Source organism: Pocillopora damicornis, chromosome 1 (genome assembly GCF_964200805.1).
Source record: "Pocillopora damicornis chromosome 1, jaPocDami1.2, whole genome shotgun sequence".
In the NCBI taxonomy this organism is placed as follows: Eukaryota; Metazoa; Cnidaria; class Anthozoa; order Scleractinia; family Pocilloporidae; genus Pocillopora; species Pocillopora damicornis.
Window position 1 is genome coordinate 27,616,899 of NC_142670.1, and position 14,186 is coordinate 27,631,084.

At 38.5% G+C, this 14,186-nt stretch overlaps 2 protein-coding genes across 4 annotated transcripts in view; one reads left to right on the plus strand and one right to left on the minus strand.

The window, feature by feature from the left end:
• LOC149053057 (uncharacterized) overlaps nt 1–14,186 on the minus strand; it is a 252,015-nt gene that overhangs the window by 141,541 nt on the left and 96,288 nt on the right. The gene's annotated exons all lie outside the window — the stretch shown is intronic.
• On the plus strand, nt 1,912–10,146 carry LOC149053067 (microfibril-associated glycoprotein 4-like). 3 transcript variants are annotated; one of them, XM_089213328.1, is made up of 6 exons: nt 1,912–1,958; nt 2,944–3,049; nt 5,700–6,032; nt 6,843–6,957; nt 7,056–7,467; nt 8,750–10,146. In XM_089213328.1, exons 3-6 carry the CDS (start codon nt 5,712–5,714, stop codon nt 8,976–8,978), a joined length of 1,077 nt encoding a protein of 358 aa, XP_089069454.1. In that variant the 5' UTR covers nt 1,912–1,958; nt 2,944–3,049; nt 5,700–5,711; the 3' UTR covers nt 8,979–10,146. The 3 variants fall into 3 exon arrangements, with proteins under 3 accessions (XP_089069454.1, XP_089069466.1, XP_089069461.1); XM_089213340.1 differs by lacking the exon at nt 1,912–1,958 and having other exon boundaries at nt 2,907–3,049; nt 7,086–7,467; XM_089213335.1 differs by lacking the exons at nt 1,912–1,958; nt 2,944–3,049 and adding an exon at nt 5,186–5,479.

A 14,186-nucleotide genomic window follows, 5' to 3' on the forward strand; every position in this document is an offset into this window, starting at 1 on the left:
GCGTTTTTGATCAAAACACGACCGAGCGAAGGGTCTCGGGCCATATCTCTTTTACGCAGGCGCAAATTTAAAATGTACCGCCAGAATCAAAAAGAAGAACAAATTTCCTTTGTTTTGATATGTAAAGTGTCGAACAAAAAGCAGATTTACCTTCGTCAAATGGCGTTTCAAAACAGCTGTATCTTCCTCCTTTTGATATTTCCTGTTTTGTAAGCGTGAAAGCAGTAGGAGAGGGATCGGGAAACTCAGAAAGCGCTTCGGGAATTAATCTGCCATCGTTTACTTACGAGATAAACAAGTAAGATTTGTGAAGTTCGTTGAAGTATGAAGTCTAAATAATTGCCTTTTTAAAGCTTGTTTGCTGGATTTTTCGTAAACTTCCCTGATTAATTTTTCGTTTCAGCTTACTAGTCTATACTATTTCAAAGCAATAGAGAGTTTAAGATACCTGGACGGCTGACCTCGAGGACGGCTGACCGGAAGTAAATTTCGCGTGTAGACCACAATGCGCATGCCTGGTCCACGCGGATTGCAGTCCTGTTTGTGTCGAGGACGTGGGAAGTGGTGTTTTGCCGTCCACCAGTCAACGTGAGTACTGTTACTATTATTTCCCCATAAACTTCCGCATGTTTTTAGATTTTCGAACTACATTAGGTGAACATTGTTTGTCACTTTTTTGTTTTGGGCAATAAAACCACTGACAAGCTGGTTAAAATTGTAAAAGTGATGTGCACTGTGCACAGCCACGGTGGAGCATTTCGACTGAACACGTGCGTTAAATTTTCTTGCTTTACTAAAAAAAAGTCCCTAGCACTTGAACCCGCTTATCCTCTGAGTGAAAGATGTCTTATCTTGTATTAAACTTTAATCTACACGGTCCAAATGCTTTTCCCTTGGTCAGTTAAGAGCGAGAAATCAGAGAAATTGTTTATCTGCCTTCTCTTTATTTACAGGATTAGCGAGCATGGAATGGAAGGAAGAGCACGATCTCCTTCTCTGCCGGGAAATACTCGTCTGTCAGCCATACAAATTCAAAGAAAGAACGGTCGAAAGAGGCAAAATTTGGGAAGAAATTTCGAATCACCTTAATACCTGTGAGACCTCCAAATTCCGTGTAAACAAGCGATCTGTAAGAGAGCGATTCAAATTGATCAAGGAAAAGTTTAAGCGTAAAATTCGAGAGGGGGAAAATTCGTCGGAGATTGACGTGGAACCCACTTTGGAGCTCAAAACTCTAAACTCTTCATCCGTCAATAGCCCTTCCGCGTGAGCAATAACAATCATTTCAACGTTGTCGTCCTCAGCTTGAAATCTGCTCCTTAACGTGAAAAGTTTCCCGCCAAGGTAGTCGTCATCGACCCCGTCCCTCGCGCTCAATTTTAACGTCCTCGAGGTCAGCCGTCCAGGTATCTTAAACTCTCTACTGTCAAGACGAAGACGGAGAACCATGAGTCGGTCCTTTAAACAATCGTAAACAAAGTGTTTGAGCAATCAGGTATACGAGGTGTAATAATCAATAGCCGCATATCAGAAGTCTTCAGGAAGAAAGTATTCTGTCTTCAGAAAGCTGTCAAGAAAGCTAATAATCGTGGCGGAAGGCAATTAAACGGGCCCTCGGTATCGATTTAATATCATATCGATCTCAATATCATACAGTTTTGTATCTTTCTTCCGTGGATTCGCCTCTCTAACGAGGGTGTATGTTGAGAATTCATTGCAAAATCGCTTTGTTTTTTTAATTTCCCTCTTTGACCTGTCCGCCATTTTGAAAATTCGTAACGGAGAGCATGCGCATTACGTGGGGTTAGTGGTTGCGTACACCTGGAACCGAGAAAAACAAATGTTCGTCGCACTGGGGAAAGAGTTTGATATGATTACTGAAAATGCATCTTCAGGAGCTCAAATAACCGAAGAAAGAAAGACAAAAAAGAAAAATGCACGAGTTCAAGATCATCGAGGTTTGAGGATTTTTGTGTATTATGAAACACTTTTGAATTTTTTTTCGGGGTTGCAACGAACAAACAGGAACGACAGAGGTTTTAATTACAAACTATGGTCAGTAATAATTTTTTCTAGGTTAGAGCGTAAATCGTCAATGTATTAAAATTCGGAAGTTTAAAAGAAGTTGAAAGACTCGAAAAACGCTTTGCTAAACTTGAGAATACCCGGCCAATTATTTGCATCTCATGGAACAACAATGTATTATGCCTCGTTCAATGATGAAACGCAACAAACGCATAGCATGACTCGCTTGTTAGCAGTGCTTTGGGCCTTTTGTCGTTTTGAGATCAGTTACGCTAGAGGCTTGAATAAACTCTGCTTGTTAAATATTTTATTATGCTACCTGGCACTGGTCATGAAAATCGCTTACTTGGCGCAAAATTTCGCCCGAATCGTGATTCACACTTAAACACACACTTTTTCAACTTGAGAATACCTGGCCAATTGTTTGCATCTCATTGAACAACAGTGTATTATGCCTCGTTAAATGCTGGAACGCAGCGAACGCACAGCATGACTAGTGTAAATGAAGATCTTTCGCGATTTTTCAAAGTTGTAAGTATAGTTGAATTGGTTTAACACTGCGCAATCTCGTCGAACATCATCGCCAATTACATCTAGGAAAACAAGCTTTTCTGTCCGCGATTTACTCGGGGTGTTATTAAAATTTTATTCCAGTTTAAATTTTTGCCTCAATACCATGGTTTTTGTTTAAAAGGAAAGTTTAAAAAGTAATTTGAGATGATAGGGAAATATTTTCGAGCTGTTTTCTTGGCAGTTCTAAGTCAATTTTATATTTAAAAAAATTGGCCATCTTTTCCAAGTCGGAACAATGTTATGCTGTACCAGAAAAACCTTTTAGTCCAACAGTTATTTAGAAATTAAAAATGATAAGCAATGATTTGAACTATTAGTTCTTTGTTCCTGTTAAATCACTTGAAGAACCTCTAGGAACCTGTATGAAAGAAATGCGGCCTGGCCTCTTTAGAGTTGCTAAAAGATGTGGAATGAATGGACATTGGACTTAAGAGACGGACAGTCTCAACAGGTATTCCAACAACAAAAATTTATCCCTAAATTTGCTGTTATACATTTCAAATGTCATAATTTCAAGTTTCATAATTATCAAATGTTTTTATGGAAATATAAATAGACAAACATGCATTCACAAACATGTCCTTCAATAGCGAAATCCGCCATTGAAGTCATTCCAAGAAAACGAAATGTGAAAATTAGGGGCAAACCAGAGACCAAAATCTGGAATCTTTTGTGTTTTGGAATCCGGAATCTGCAGTGGTAGAATCCGGAATCCAGCACCTGGAATGCGGAATCCATAACGTGGAATCCAGAATCTAAAACTGTCCTGGATCACCTTACATGGGGCGACTAATCGTTTTTCTCCGAATGTGAACAGAGTTTCGTGAGACTTAGGCAGTGTTCACACTTGGTGCCCGGGCACCGTGCCCGGGTTCTATTCTACGCCGGGCACCAATGTGAACACACCTTTTTTCCTGGTACCCACGCCAGAATTCGGGCACGGTGCCGGTGCCCGAGTACAAGGTCGAGACCTTGTACTCGGGCACTAAACTGGGCACTGAGTCCTTGTGTGAACACATTTTTCGTTGGTGCCCTGGCACATTACCCACAAACCACTTGTTTTCGTACCCACAATTCCTTGTCCCACTCGAGATTTCAATAGTGAGCGTGTGCTCTGTTTATTGAATGTGAACATATCTTCAGACTGGGTACCGTGTGTCTGAACACAGCACCATTTTGTGCCGGTGCCCGGGTACTAGTGCCCGGGCACCAAGTGTGAACACTGCCTTAGTGGTGTATGAACGTTGTTATTCTACGAGGACGTGAATTCAGGCACAAGATTCAGTAATCTTTTTTTCTTTTGTCGGTGACACGGAGAAGAGAGGGTCGCGGAAGTGGTTTTTCTCGTGAATCTAATTGTGCACACTACTTGCTTATTCCATCTCCTGCTTCTACTATATCCTAATCATATAGACGATATTATGTTTATGATTATGTTTGTTATGTTGCTGTGGAAATTAATCGCGATTCGCCATTTTCATTGAAACATACAGTTCCTCCTTAACATTTCCCATGTGAGTAACTGATCCAGCGAATTGGCGAAGAGGATCGTCAGACTTCAAGTTTGATCGCAGACTATAAGCACAGCCCCAAGAAAAATAGTTTCTAGGCCTAAATTGTGCACTCACGACTTTAATTGAGCTTTTAATTTTTTCTGACTCTGTCGTCTATTGAATATTTCTTTCTGTCTTTTAGTTCTATGAACACTCTAAGACCTGACGAGTTTTTTATCCACTTTGTTGGGATTTAAAATAATTTCCGTCGTAAAAGGAGTGACTGGAAAATAACACTAAACTTAAGAAAAAAATTATAAACAGCTGGTGTCCTCATTTCTGCCACGAGGGACAAACAATTAAGCATAACTTGTCTGCAACATGATACAACTTGAGGAAGAAACTTGAGAGAGTTAATTAGTCAAGGAAACAAGAGTGAAAATATAATTTATTTGTGAAGATTGCCGGCTACATATTTACCATTAAGTTCGCTAAGGTTGAATAATGAGCTATTTACAGGGCAAAACTAGGCTTCGAAAGTTGCATCATGAGACTTTCAAGGATTCTGGGCTGATAAAATGACTTTTCCCTGTAGATCATGCCCCAGTTGAAAGAATGCGAACGATTCCCTCGAGGGTGGCATGTAGGTTCCAAATCATTCGACGTGTTTGTCAATGACGTATCCTCGCTTTTCAAAAAAGTAAATGTGGAGGACAACATCACTAAATGAATTTACACGTACAACAAATTACCTAAACTCAGCTCAACTTCTTTTCAAACGTGCTCTCTGCCACTTCCCTAAAAAAACTCGTCCCGAAACTCCTCTCATCGGGAATTACTTAGGAATATAAAATATCATCAATTTGGCGGATAGTACTTATTTACCCTGATGATAACCTTGTGTCGAAAACGTTTGGTTTATATTTTCTCCTGATAAATGGCTCATATTCCTCTTTATTTTTTATCATTCTATCTTGTAATTAAGCATACTGCACGAGGGCTAAGGGAAAGAAACAATCAAAAGCCTGAGGGAAATTTTGGAACACAATTGCCCGTAATTATAAAATCAATGGACTAATTTAATAGGCCTGAAATTTGAAACTTGCTTAAAAGCATTCGACAATTTATGTTGTACGCACCGACTCAGGTTTTCTGAAATTGAACACGAACCATTAGATTGTCATCCTTATTTAAACAATTGAAAGATGCTATTAAATTTTGATGAGGAAAGAGTCATAGAGGCTGAAAATTAATCAATTATAGATACTAGAATGCAAGTATCTATGACTAAAGAAAATTAAAACGTCTTTTCACCAAGTCCTTTCCTTTATGCTCTCTGTAAGAGAAAAAGAAGATTTAACCATCAGTCCTCGAGAAGAATAGTCACGGTGAGAAAAAAGGAAAAAAAGGAAAACACTGCAAAATAATGCAGTTTGAAGGAAACTTAAAACCTGTTTAGCAACAGGCCTATGTTGAATGTCACCTAACAAAACATATCGTATGGCTTATACTGTTTTCATTCTGGCAATTTTCTAGCACCTGCCTATCTAGTTAGGAAGTCGAAATAAAATAAACATTTATTCTTTTTCATCATATTCTTTCTAACAGTGAGGACTAAACATGCATCTCAGCATCATATTTCTTCTTTGCGCCGTTGACTACGGCATAAGCCGTATTTCAGGGCCAAATATCAAAGCTGTTAACTTTGCCAAAAAGATAAAGAGACAAAAGCTGAACGGAAGCCTGATAAGAGATATAGAAGTGGATTCGGAAAGTTCCTGTCAGTTTGAGTGTGTGTATGAAGAGCGATGTCAGTCTTACAACTTTGGAACCATAAAGGGCGACTCAAACAAATTCAAGTGTCAACTAAGCGACTCTGATCGATTTGCTGGATTTGCTAACTTTATCGAGGATAAAGATTTCATTTACAGGGGAATAAAGGTAAGCTAAATCTGTTTAGTGCATCAACAATGACTTCTGTTGTGGATCAGAATTAAAATCTTGATTAACTTTGAACTATTTAAGCTTTCATTTCTTCTTTTACCTCCTTATCTGCTTAAGAAGATCTGTAAATAATCGTGATAGAAATTTTCCGGCTGTTGACGTTAGGGGAAGGGGGCTCCACTCACGAAAACGGCTAGATTTTTCGCGAAAAATGTTTCGATTTGTTTTATATATAAAGCCTTCATTCTTGCTTTTCTTTGAAGTAAATCTTCCATGTCAACTAGTCGCATTTTGCTAGTTAACAAGAAAGGATGTGTATTCTGTTGCGCTTCGTAATAAAATTGTCGCATATTGTAGCAAGACTTGGTTTTCTTAGACGGAGCGTAAGGAGACCCACTCATGGCTATAACCATCGTCAATGATGATAAAAAGATACTGATAAAAGTAATGATTATGACATTGATGATAAAAATAAAAACAACCATTGATTATGATATCATTATCGTCATCATCATCATCATCATTATCACGGTGGTAAATTCATACCCGATCGAGGTCTCCATTTCCTTAAGAACGAGGCTTGTGTATGGTCTCGTAGACTTTGTTTATCTCCCAACCTATCAAAAGTTTTCTGTTGCACGTAACAGGGTGCGCAAGCCGAAGGCCATATCTTGAAGAAATTTGTGCAAATCCTGTTCGCAACCAAATGAGTTGCTATCCTTCGAATATCCCTACGCTATTGAAAGAAAGAAACTCCTTTGACTTACAGATGTTTAGGAAGTTACTCGACACAACTTTTTTCTCTAGAGCGCGTGTGAAGAAGACAGTTTCCGATGTGGTGATCGCAGTATATGCGTTCCCAACTATCAAGATGACAGCATTCGATGCCAGTGTAAGCATGGCTTCACAGGAAAACCTTGCGGTAGGTATATTTCGCTTTGTTTAGGTATAGAAAAAGCCTCAATTGTCATATAAAGAAGTGATTTCGAATAGGTTCTTTATTTCCTCGCAAATTAATAGAACCGAGGAGCTGCTCTCAATTATTTCAAGATGGTTTCAATTCCAGTGGCGTATACACCATCAATCCAGATGGCGGCAAACCAATCCAAGTGTTATGTGACATGATCACAGACGGTGGAGGCTGGACCGTTTTTCAGAAACGCTTGGACGGCTCTGTTGACTTCTATCTTAAATGGGAATCCTACAAAAACGGCTTCGGAGATCTGAGCGGAGAGTTCTGGCTTGGAAACGACAATCTTCACCGTTTAACAGCGGCTGATCATGTCATGTTGAGAGTTGACTTGGAAGACTTTGAGGGGAACATCACATATGCTGAGTACACGGATTTTGGTGTGGCAGACGAAGCTGATAAGTACCGGCTTTTGATTGGAGGATACAAGGGCACCGCTGGTGACTCTATGACGCGACATAAGTAAGTAAGGAATTCAGGTTGACTGAGACAGAATCCATTTCCAGCCACGGGAAGCATGTTTCGAATAGGGATGTAGCTTTAGAAATTGATTTCGAAGGGAACTAATCATGAACGGCTTATCACATCTAGTTTGAATTTTATATGTAAAGAGAAACATTTCCAGATAAAACAAAGGAAAACGTATGGCTTTGATGTTTATCTTGGAAGTTTAATGTTTTATTGGTCTCCATCTTCGTTTAAATTTTGAATCGTCACAATCACAATCATAAATGGGCATAACTAAAATTGTTCCGAAAAAATCAAAGGACAAATTTGTCATGTAAAATGTTTGCTTCGTCTGTTGCATCCGCATCAAAAAAATTTGAAAGCCGTCCAAAATTCCGTCAGTGCCTGATGTGTTCATGAGACTGGCCAGCCAAGTTTGCCAAATGATTAAACCTCCAATATCTAGGATTCGTACAAGCCGTTTTAAAAATTTCAATCCCCGTGTTTTGTAACAAAAGATAACTATTACCTTCCTACTATACTGCTTTCAGTTCAATTACACGCTGATCGTAGCTTTTACGACAAATAATCGACAAGTTTCTCACGGTTTTGTTTATTAAGTCGATTTTGTTCAGTTTTTACCCGGGACAAATGTTGTCGGCGGTGCATTTGAAGATTTGCCCGCCTCGATCAAAATTTTTCAAGTCGCGACAAACAATCTGCACTTGTAAAATGTTGATGTTGACAGGAAACAACTTATTCGCTAGTGCGGAAAGGCCCTAACTTTATATATTCAAGAAATTGATAAACCAAAAGACTTTCGGGAGCCTCAAACAAACTACATCAACATACACCTCCAGTAATATGTGAGACTTCAGTAAGATTGAGATCTCAACAGTTTTTCAAGGTTCCGATCTGATAAGTCACGTGACTTGATTACCTAATCGGATAACCCAGACTACCAAAAATGTGCCGCATTTGTTTTAACACCCGCAAACGGATAAACGTTCAAAGCTTCTTGAAAAAGGACGATAAACCGTAGGCCCCATCTCCTGCATCTTCTCTTTACTGGTCTGTAGGGGATGTTAAAGAACCCACGTACTTTTCGCAAAGAGAAGGGAACGAAGCTCCCGGTATTGTTATTAGTTTGTATAAGCTACCAACCAAACCAGCTTTAAAGCTGAACTTGATCAGCCTGTATAAATATCGTGAATAAATAAATAAATAAGTAACTAATGCTTTTTAGGTGTCTAAACAAGGTTAAAACAAGCTTACATGAAATTTGATTTCATTTCAGCAATATGAGGTTTTCTACGAATGATCAAGACAATGACGGAGGTAACGGCCACTGCTCCCAACTCTACAAGGGAGCCTGGTGGTACCAAAACTGCCATAACTCCAATCTGAATGGATTGTACCTCAATGGCTCCCATGAGTCTCGTGCTGATGGGGTCAACTGGCTTTCTTTTAGGGGCTATCATTACTCACTAAAACGCACCGAGATGAAAGTGAGAACCAAAGTATAAGAAAATGTCTATTCCAGGATAAAGCGTCGATCAAATCGAGGCTTCAACAACCCCCCCCCCCCCCCCAGGCAACACTCGGGCATTTGACTGTCGTTCTTTCAAAAGGGTGGGGAACTTGAACCTTTCCTGGGTGGGGTGGGTAATTTGTCTGAACCTGCAAAGTCCATCCAGCGGAATACACATGTTTTATGTCTTAGTATGGAGCTGTTAAAAGGTAAAGAGTTCACTTTCGCAAAAAGATGGCTACGAGGGAAAGGTCTACAAGAAAGTTACAGTCACTGACCTTCCTTATTACAAAAAATTGTGTTTGAGCACAATTTTGGCCCCGGAGGACGGGAATTTGAACGAGCTAGTCTTTAAAAGTTCAAATGCCCGGGGAGTCTCGGGGGGGGGGGGGGGTGTTGAAGCTTTTGAATTGATTGACGCTTAACCGACAAGAAAACGATTCGAACTGAAGCTCGCGCTAAACCTAAGTCAGTAAGTTGATACGTATATATGATGACACTACTAAATTGAATTTTGTTAGTAGCTTCAATGCAATTTTTAGCATTGAATTGGTATTTAGGTGGAGCTTATAGTGAACAATGCCATATTTTTACTGCTACTTAGTTAGTTACTGCGATTTACTATGGGACACATGCTCCCCATCATCAACGCTAGAGCTCGAGTACATACATGTATGTGCTGCTAAAGTCATACATAGACTGCCTTGGGACACTCAGGATGTTCTATCCTTGACTGTGTGGGATTCATATTTAAATATGTATGAAACTGGGTGATTGCTTTTATATAAATACACGGTACATAATGATATGGAGGCAGATGATATTCTGTCTTTTTAATTAGATCTAGAGTAGCAGTTCTAATTATAATTTATGCAACTCACCAAGTTTTAAATTACCACATCTTAACGTAGATTTAGGGAGAACCTCTCTAGGATGAAGAGGGCTTTTAGCCTAGATATAACCGTCAACATGTTATTTCAGAAGGAAGCCTTTACAAACTCGAATAAATACCAAGATTTCTTTTATTATTGACTACTATTTGCAAACATTTTGATTTACACTTAGAACTTTAGATTAATAGTGTATTGTTGTATGTCGTGCATGCAAGTCCATATCAGCTCTGTTGCTTTTAACTTTTTAACTTACGGTAAATAAAGTATTAATTGATGTTCATTGATTTATTGATTAACCAATTCATAAACGAAAGTTAGTCTTACTTAGGTCGATAACGTTTTCTGAGTAACCAAGTCACCAATAACATTCCGTAATAGAACATTTTAAAAAATTAGGGGCACACGAGATTTAAAAGGAAAAACTAAAGGTATGTAACGAACTCCGTTCTCTTGAAGAAGCTTTTGTGTGTTCCCTAATCTATCCGAAAACCCTCCTACTTTGTTTTGGTTTGTTTTGTTTTTTAGTTTCTTATTTTTTTAGGGACTTTTTTGGTGAAGTTTTCTTCCAAGTGGATACATTCGTTTTCATGGAATAAAAGCAGCTAGCGTCCGCCCCACTGTAAATCTTGCATGGGCTCATCATACTATAGGTTGCCTAAATTTCAGTCTCATTCAAGTTAAAACGCTTCGAAATATAATAAAGAGCGCTGTCCCCCGAAATTCTGTTACTCTGTTTTTAACAGAGTAACAGAATAAGCACCTCCTAAAAAGGGGAAGAATCTATTTAAAAGCAAATTAGTTTTGGCATATATTCGAATTCGAAGTAGGTCATTTCCGTTTGCGCTAACAACCATACCAGAAACTAATCTCTAAATTACTGCAGTTGAGTGACGCGTATGCAGTTTAAAGCCAATCCCGAATTCAAAGCACTTCCTTTGATATAATACTCATACATTTGCACCGGAAAATAAACATGGGCAATCATTCAACTACTTGTTGGATATCAGCAGTCAACTTATCCAACATCTGCTTATTAAAACGGTGTACGACGATATTCTTAGTAAACTTTAACAACTTCAAAAAAAAAAAATACCAATCCAATTGAATTATCATAAGTTCAAATTAGTTCAACAGATCCCGTAATGTTATTCTTTAACAATATGCAAATTTTGGCTTCCCATCCTTGCTTCCGAATCTGCTGAGCTGCAACGTCTGCTCGGATGGAGAAGCTTTCGAAGTTACTTATTATTTCTGAATGAAAATTGTAAAATAATATTTCCCTTCCCCTATTAAAGACTGGTCTCCATGAGGTTCTCTTACGGACAAAATATCGAACATAGATACATTAATGTCTTATTCAATTACTTTATTGTTATGCGTTATAATACAAATCTTAAAATAAAATAAATCAATTTTACCCAGAATACATCGATTTTGGATGTCATACATCGATGTTGTGCAGCATACATCGCTTTCCTGACTCATTTACGCGTGACCTTATTTAACTAAAAGATGTTCAATAAAACTAAAAGATGAGGGAGCGGAAATAGAAATGACCGGAAGTCAGATTAAACAAGAGTCCCCGGGAACTAGCACTTAAAAAATGGCGGAAATAGAGGCAAATGATCAGTGAAATTTGAGAAGCACTATGCAAGGTGCACGGATTTGGCTGCCCAACATCGAAGGATTTTTTACTTCTTTGGGTAGGTTACTGGAAAAAGCAGAAGGGCAAAGGAACACTGCGTCCTACAACTCGGCTGAATTTTTTTAGTCGCCGTTTACGAGAAAACGAAAGAACTCTTAACACTTTGACTCTAAGAATAGAAGAAGCCTTCCCAAATGAAGTTGAGGTGATCTCTGATCTAAACGGACTTGTTTTTCTTATGAACCAACTTTCAAGGGACTTTGACAGAATTTTCGAGGACTCGGAACGTTCTACGTTTACTGCACCATCGTCCTTAAACGATCGTCTTTCAACTGTGGCTAGGAACGGTTTAGTTGGCAGACCAAGGCTACAGATCTTACAGCAATGACGCAGGTTTTCGCTGGGCTGATATCTGAAGAATTCTTGGATGAGGGTATTGCTTATGGCAAAATTGGTTTTGGCAAGATATAGACATGAAAGGATGATCCCTCATTATCTTAATTTCAGTTAACAATTGTGTTATTCTTAGGCCCACAAACCATTTTTCATAGGACGTAAAAAAAACACACATAGAATCATAATCACTAAGAGGTTGAATAAGGGAGGGCGTAACTTGAGGTTTTAAGGCAAAAAATCTTTGCAATTGGTACAATTATCCATGACTTTACATATGCTTATGGGAACGTTTTGTTCCTTCATTGCTAGAAATTTCTACTTCTCAAATTAATACAAAATCTCTTAATTTCCTAAGCAGTGGCCAAGGAAAATGTGCCAGTGGACCCTTCATATAAAACAATAAAATTTTCAAATCCATTTAGGTTACTCAGGAAAAGTTCCACGTTCAAAGTTCCAGTTTCAAGTTACTCAGCATATTTATTTAACTGTTTCATTGACAGCACGATAAACTCAACACTAACAAAAAGAGCTTACAAGAGCTCATTTACAAGAGTATAAACTTCTCTGCAATAGCCATTATGCATGCAATGTAGCCACAGCTTTACCTTATTTGCTATTGCTTTGAGTGATAGCAAATCAAGGCTAGATCTCATGTCAAAGTGTTTACACTATGAAGCATTTAGTACATTATGCCACTATAACATCATGTATTTTTTTCTCAGCTATTAAAAGTTTTACACTCCTTTGTATCAGTAAGGCTGATAGATTTGAGATTATACCTGATTATTGTTACTGTTTCCCATTTACATTGTCATTAGTAATTTTATTCTTGGCATACTGACATGTATAGCAGTAACCAGTTTATACTAACTGTTTTAAGAGTTCATTCCAAGTATATGAAGTTAATACAGTAAATCATGAACAGCAGTTTAAATTAAAAGAAGCAATCTGCAATACCACTTGGCAGGTTATGATTCCATCATGATCACCAATTTTGAAGGCTGCATCTCTAGCTTCTTGCAGTGGCAATTCTTGGTTATGTGTCAGAGTAGTAATTGTGTCAGGTACCGAAACTGCATAGTCACTCTGCATGTCAGGTACAGGCCCTTCTTCATCCATCCCATGATGGTCAAAATTAACAGCCTTGCTGGCAGTCATATCTGTCACAGCCTTATATCCAGAATTTCTGAAATGTAGCATTCCTTGTATCCAGAGCTGATTGGGAGAGAAATTGCATTGTGTGCTTACAGGATGATTATTGCACTGACCGCTAAATTAGTTCATTGCATTGTATCTGCCTATCTGATTAATAGTGTTAATGATAATAATAATAATGACAACAACAACAATAATGATCATGACAACAACAAGAGACATTTGTTGACCACCCATGAGTAACAGGCATGATAGTCGGGAATTTTGAGCATAATATCTGGGGAAGGTGGGGGCTGGGAAACTGGATTATGGTGATTAGTGAGGGGGCTAAATAGAATTGGGGGAGGTATCTCAAATCATGAGTTGAGTTGGCATTAATGCTCATGCATCAAAATTACAGCCTGACCTCCCTTGTACCACAGATTTACAACCGCTTGTCGCAAAATTAGAAAAGAACCCTTAAAAGGTACCTAGATCCTGTTTTATGGGCATAGCTTGATATGTTTTTCACCCCTAAGAGGAAACAATTCTGAAACAACACAGTTAACCGTAAGCACTAAAACATGGAACGATCTAAATCCACCTTAAAACCATCTACAACCACCTACAACCATCTACAACTACCTCAAAAATTTCAACAACCACCTCAAAAAAATCTACAGCCACTCGCAAACCATCTAAAACCATCTAAAACAAGGCATAAATGTCTAAAATAAGGCGAGACGACAACATGTCACGTACATGAAATGCGAGAATCGAACGAAACCTCTACCACCCGCTGAAGTCTTACTCTTAGTGTTCCTTTGCCCTTCTGCACTTTCCAGTAGCCTACCCAAAGACGTAAAAAATCCTTCGATGTTGGGCAGCCAAATCCGTGCACCTTGCATACTGCTTCTCAAACTTCATTGATCGATGTATGACATCCAAATCGATGTATTCCGGATGAAATTGGTTAATTTTATTTAAGACTTGTATTATAACGCATAACAATAACGTAACTGAACAAAACATTAATGTATCCATGTTCGATGTTTTGTCCGTAAAAAAACCTCATAGGTCTCTTTCTATATTAAACAGGGCACTAAAGCAAACCACACTCAAGGCCCACTATGGA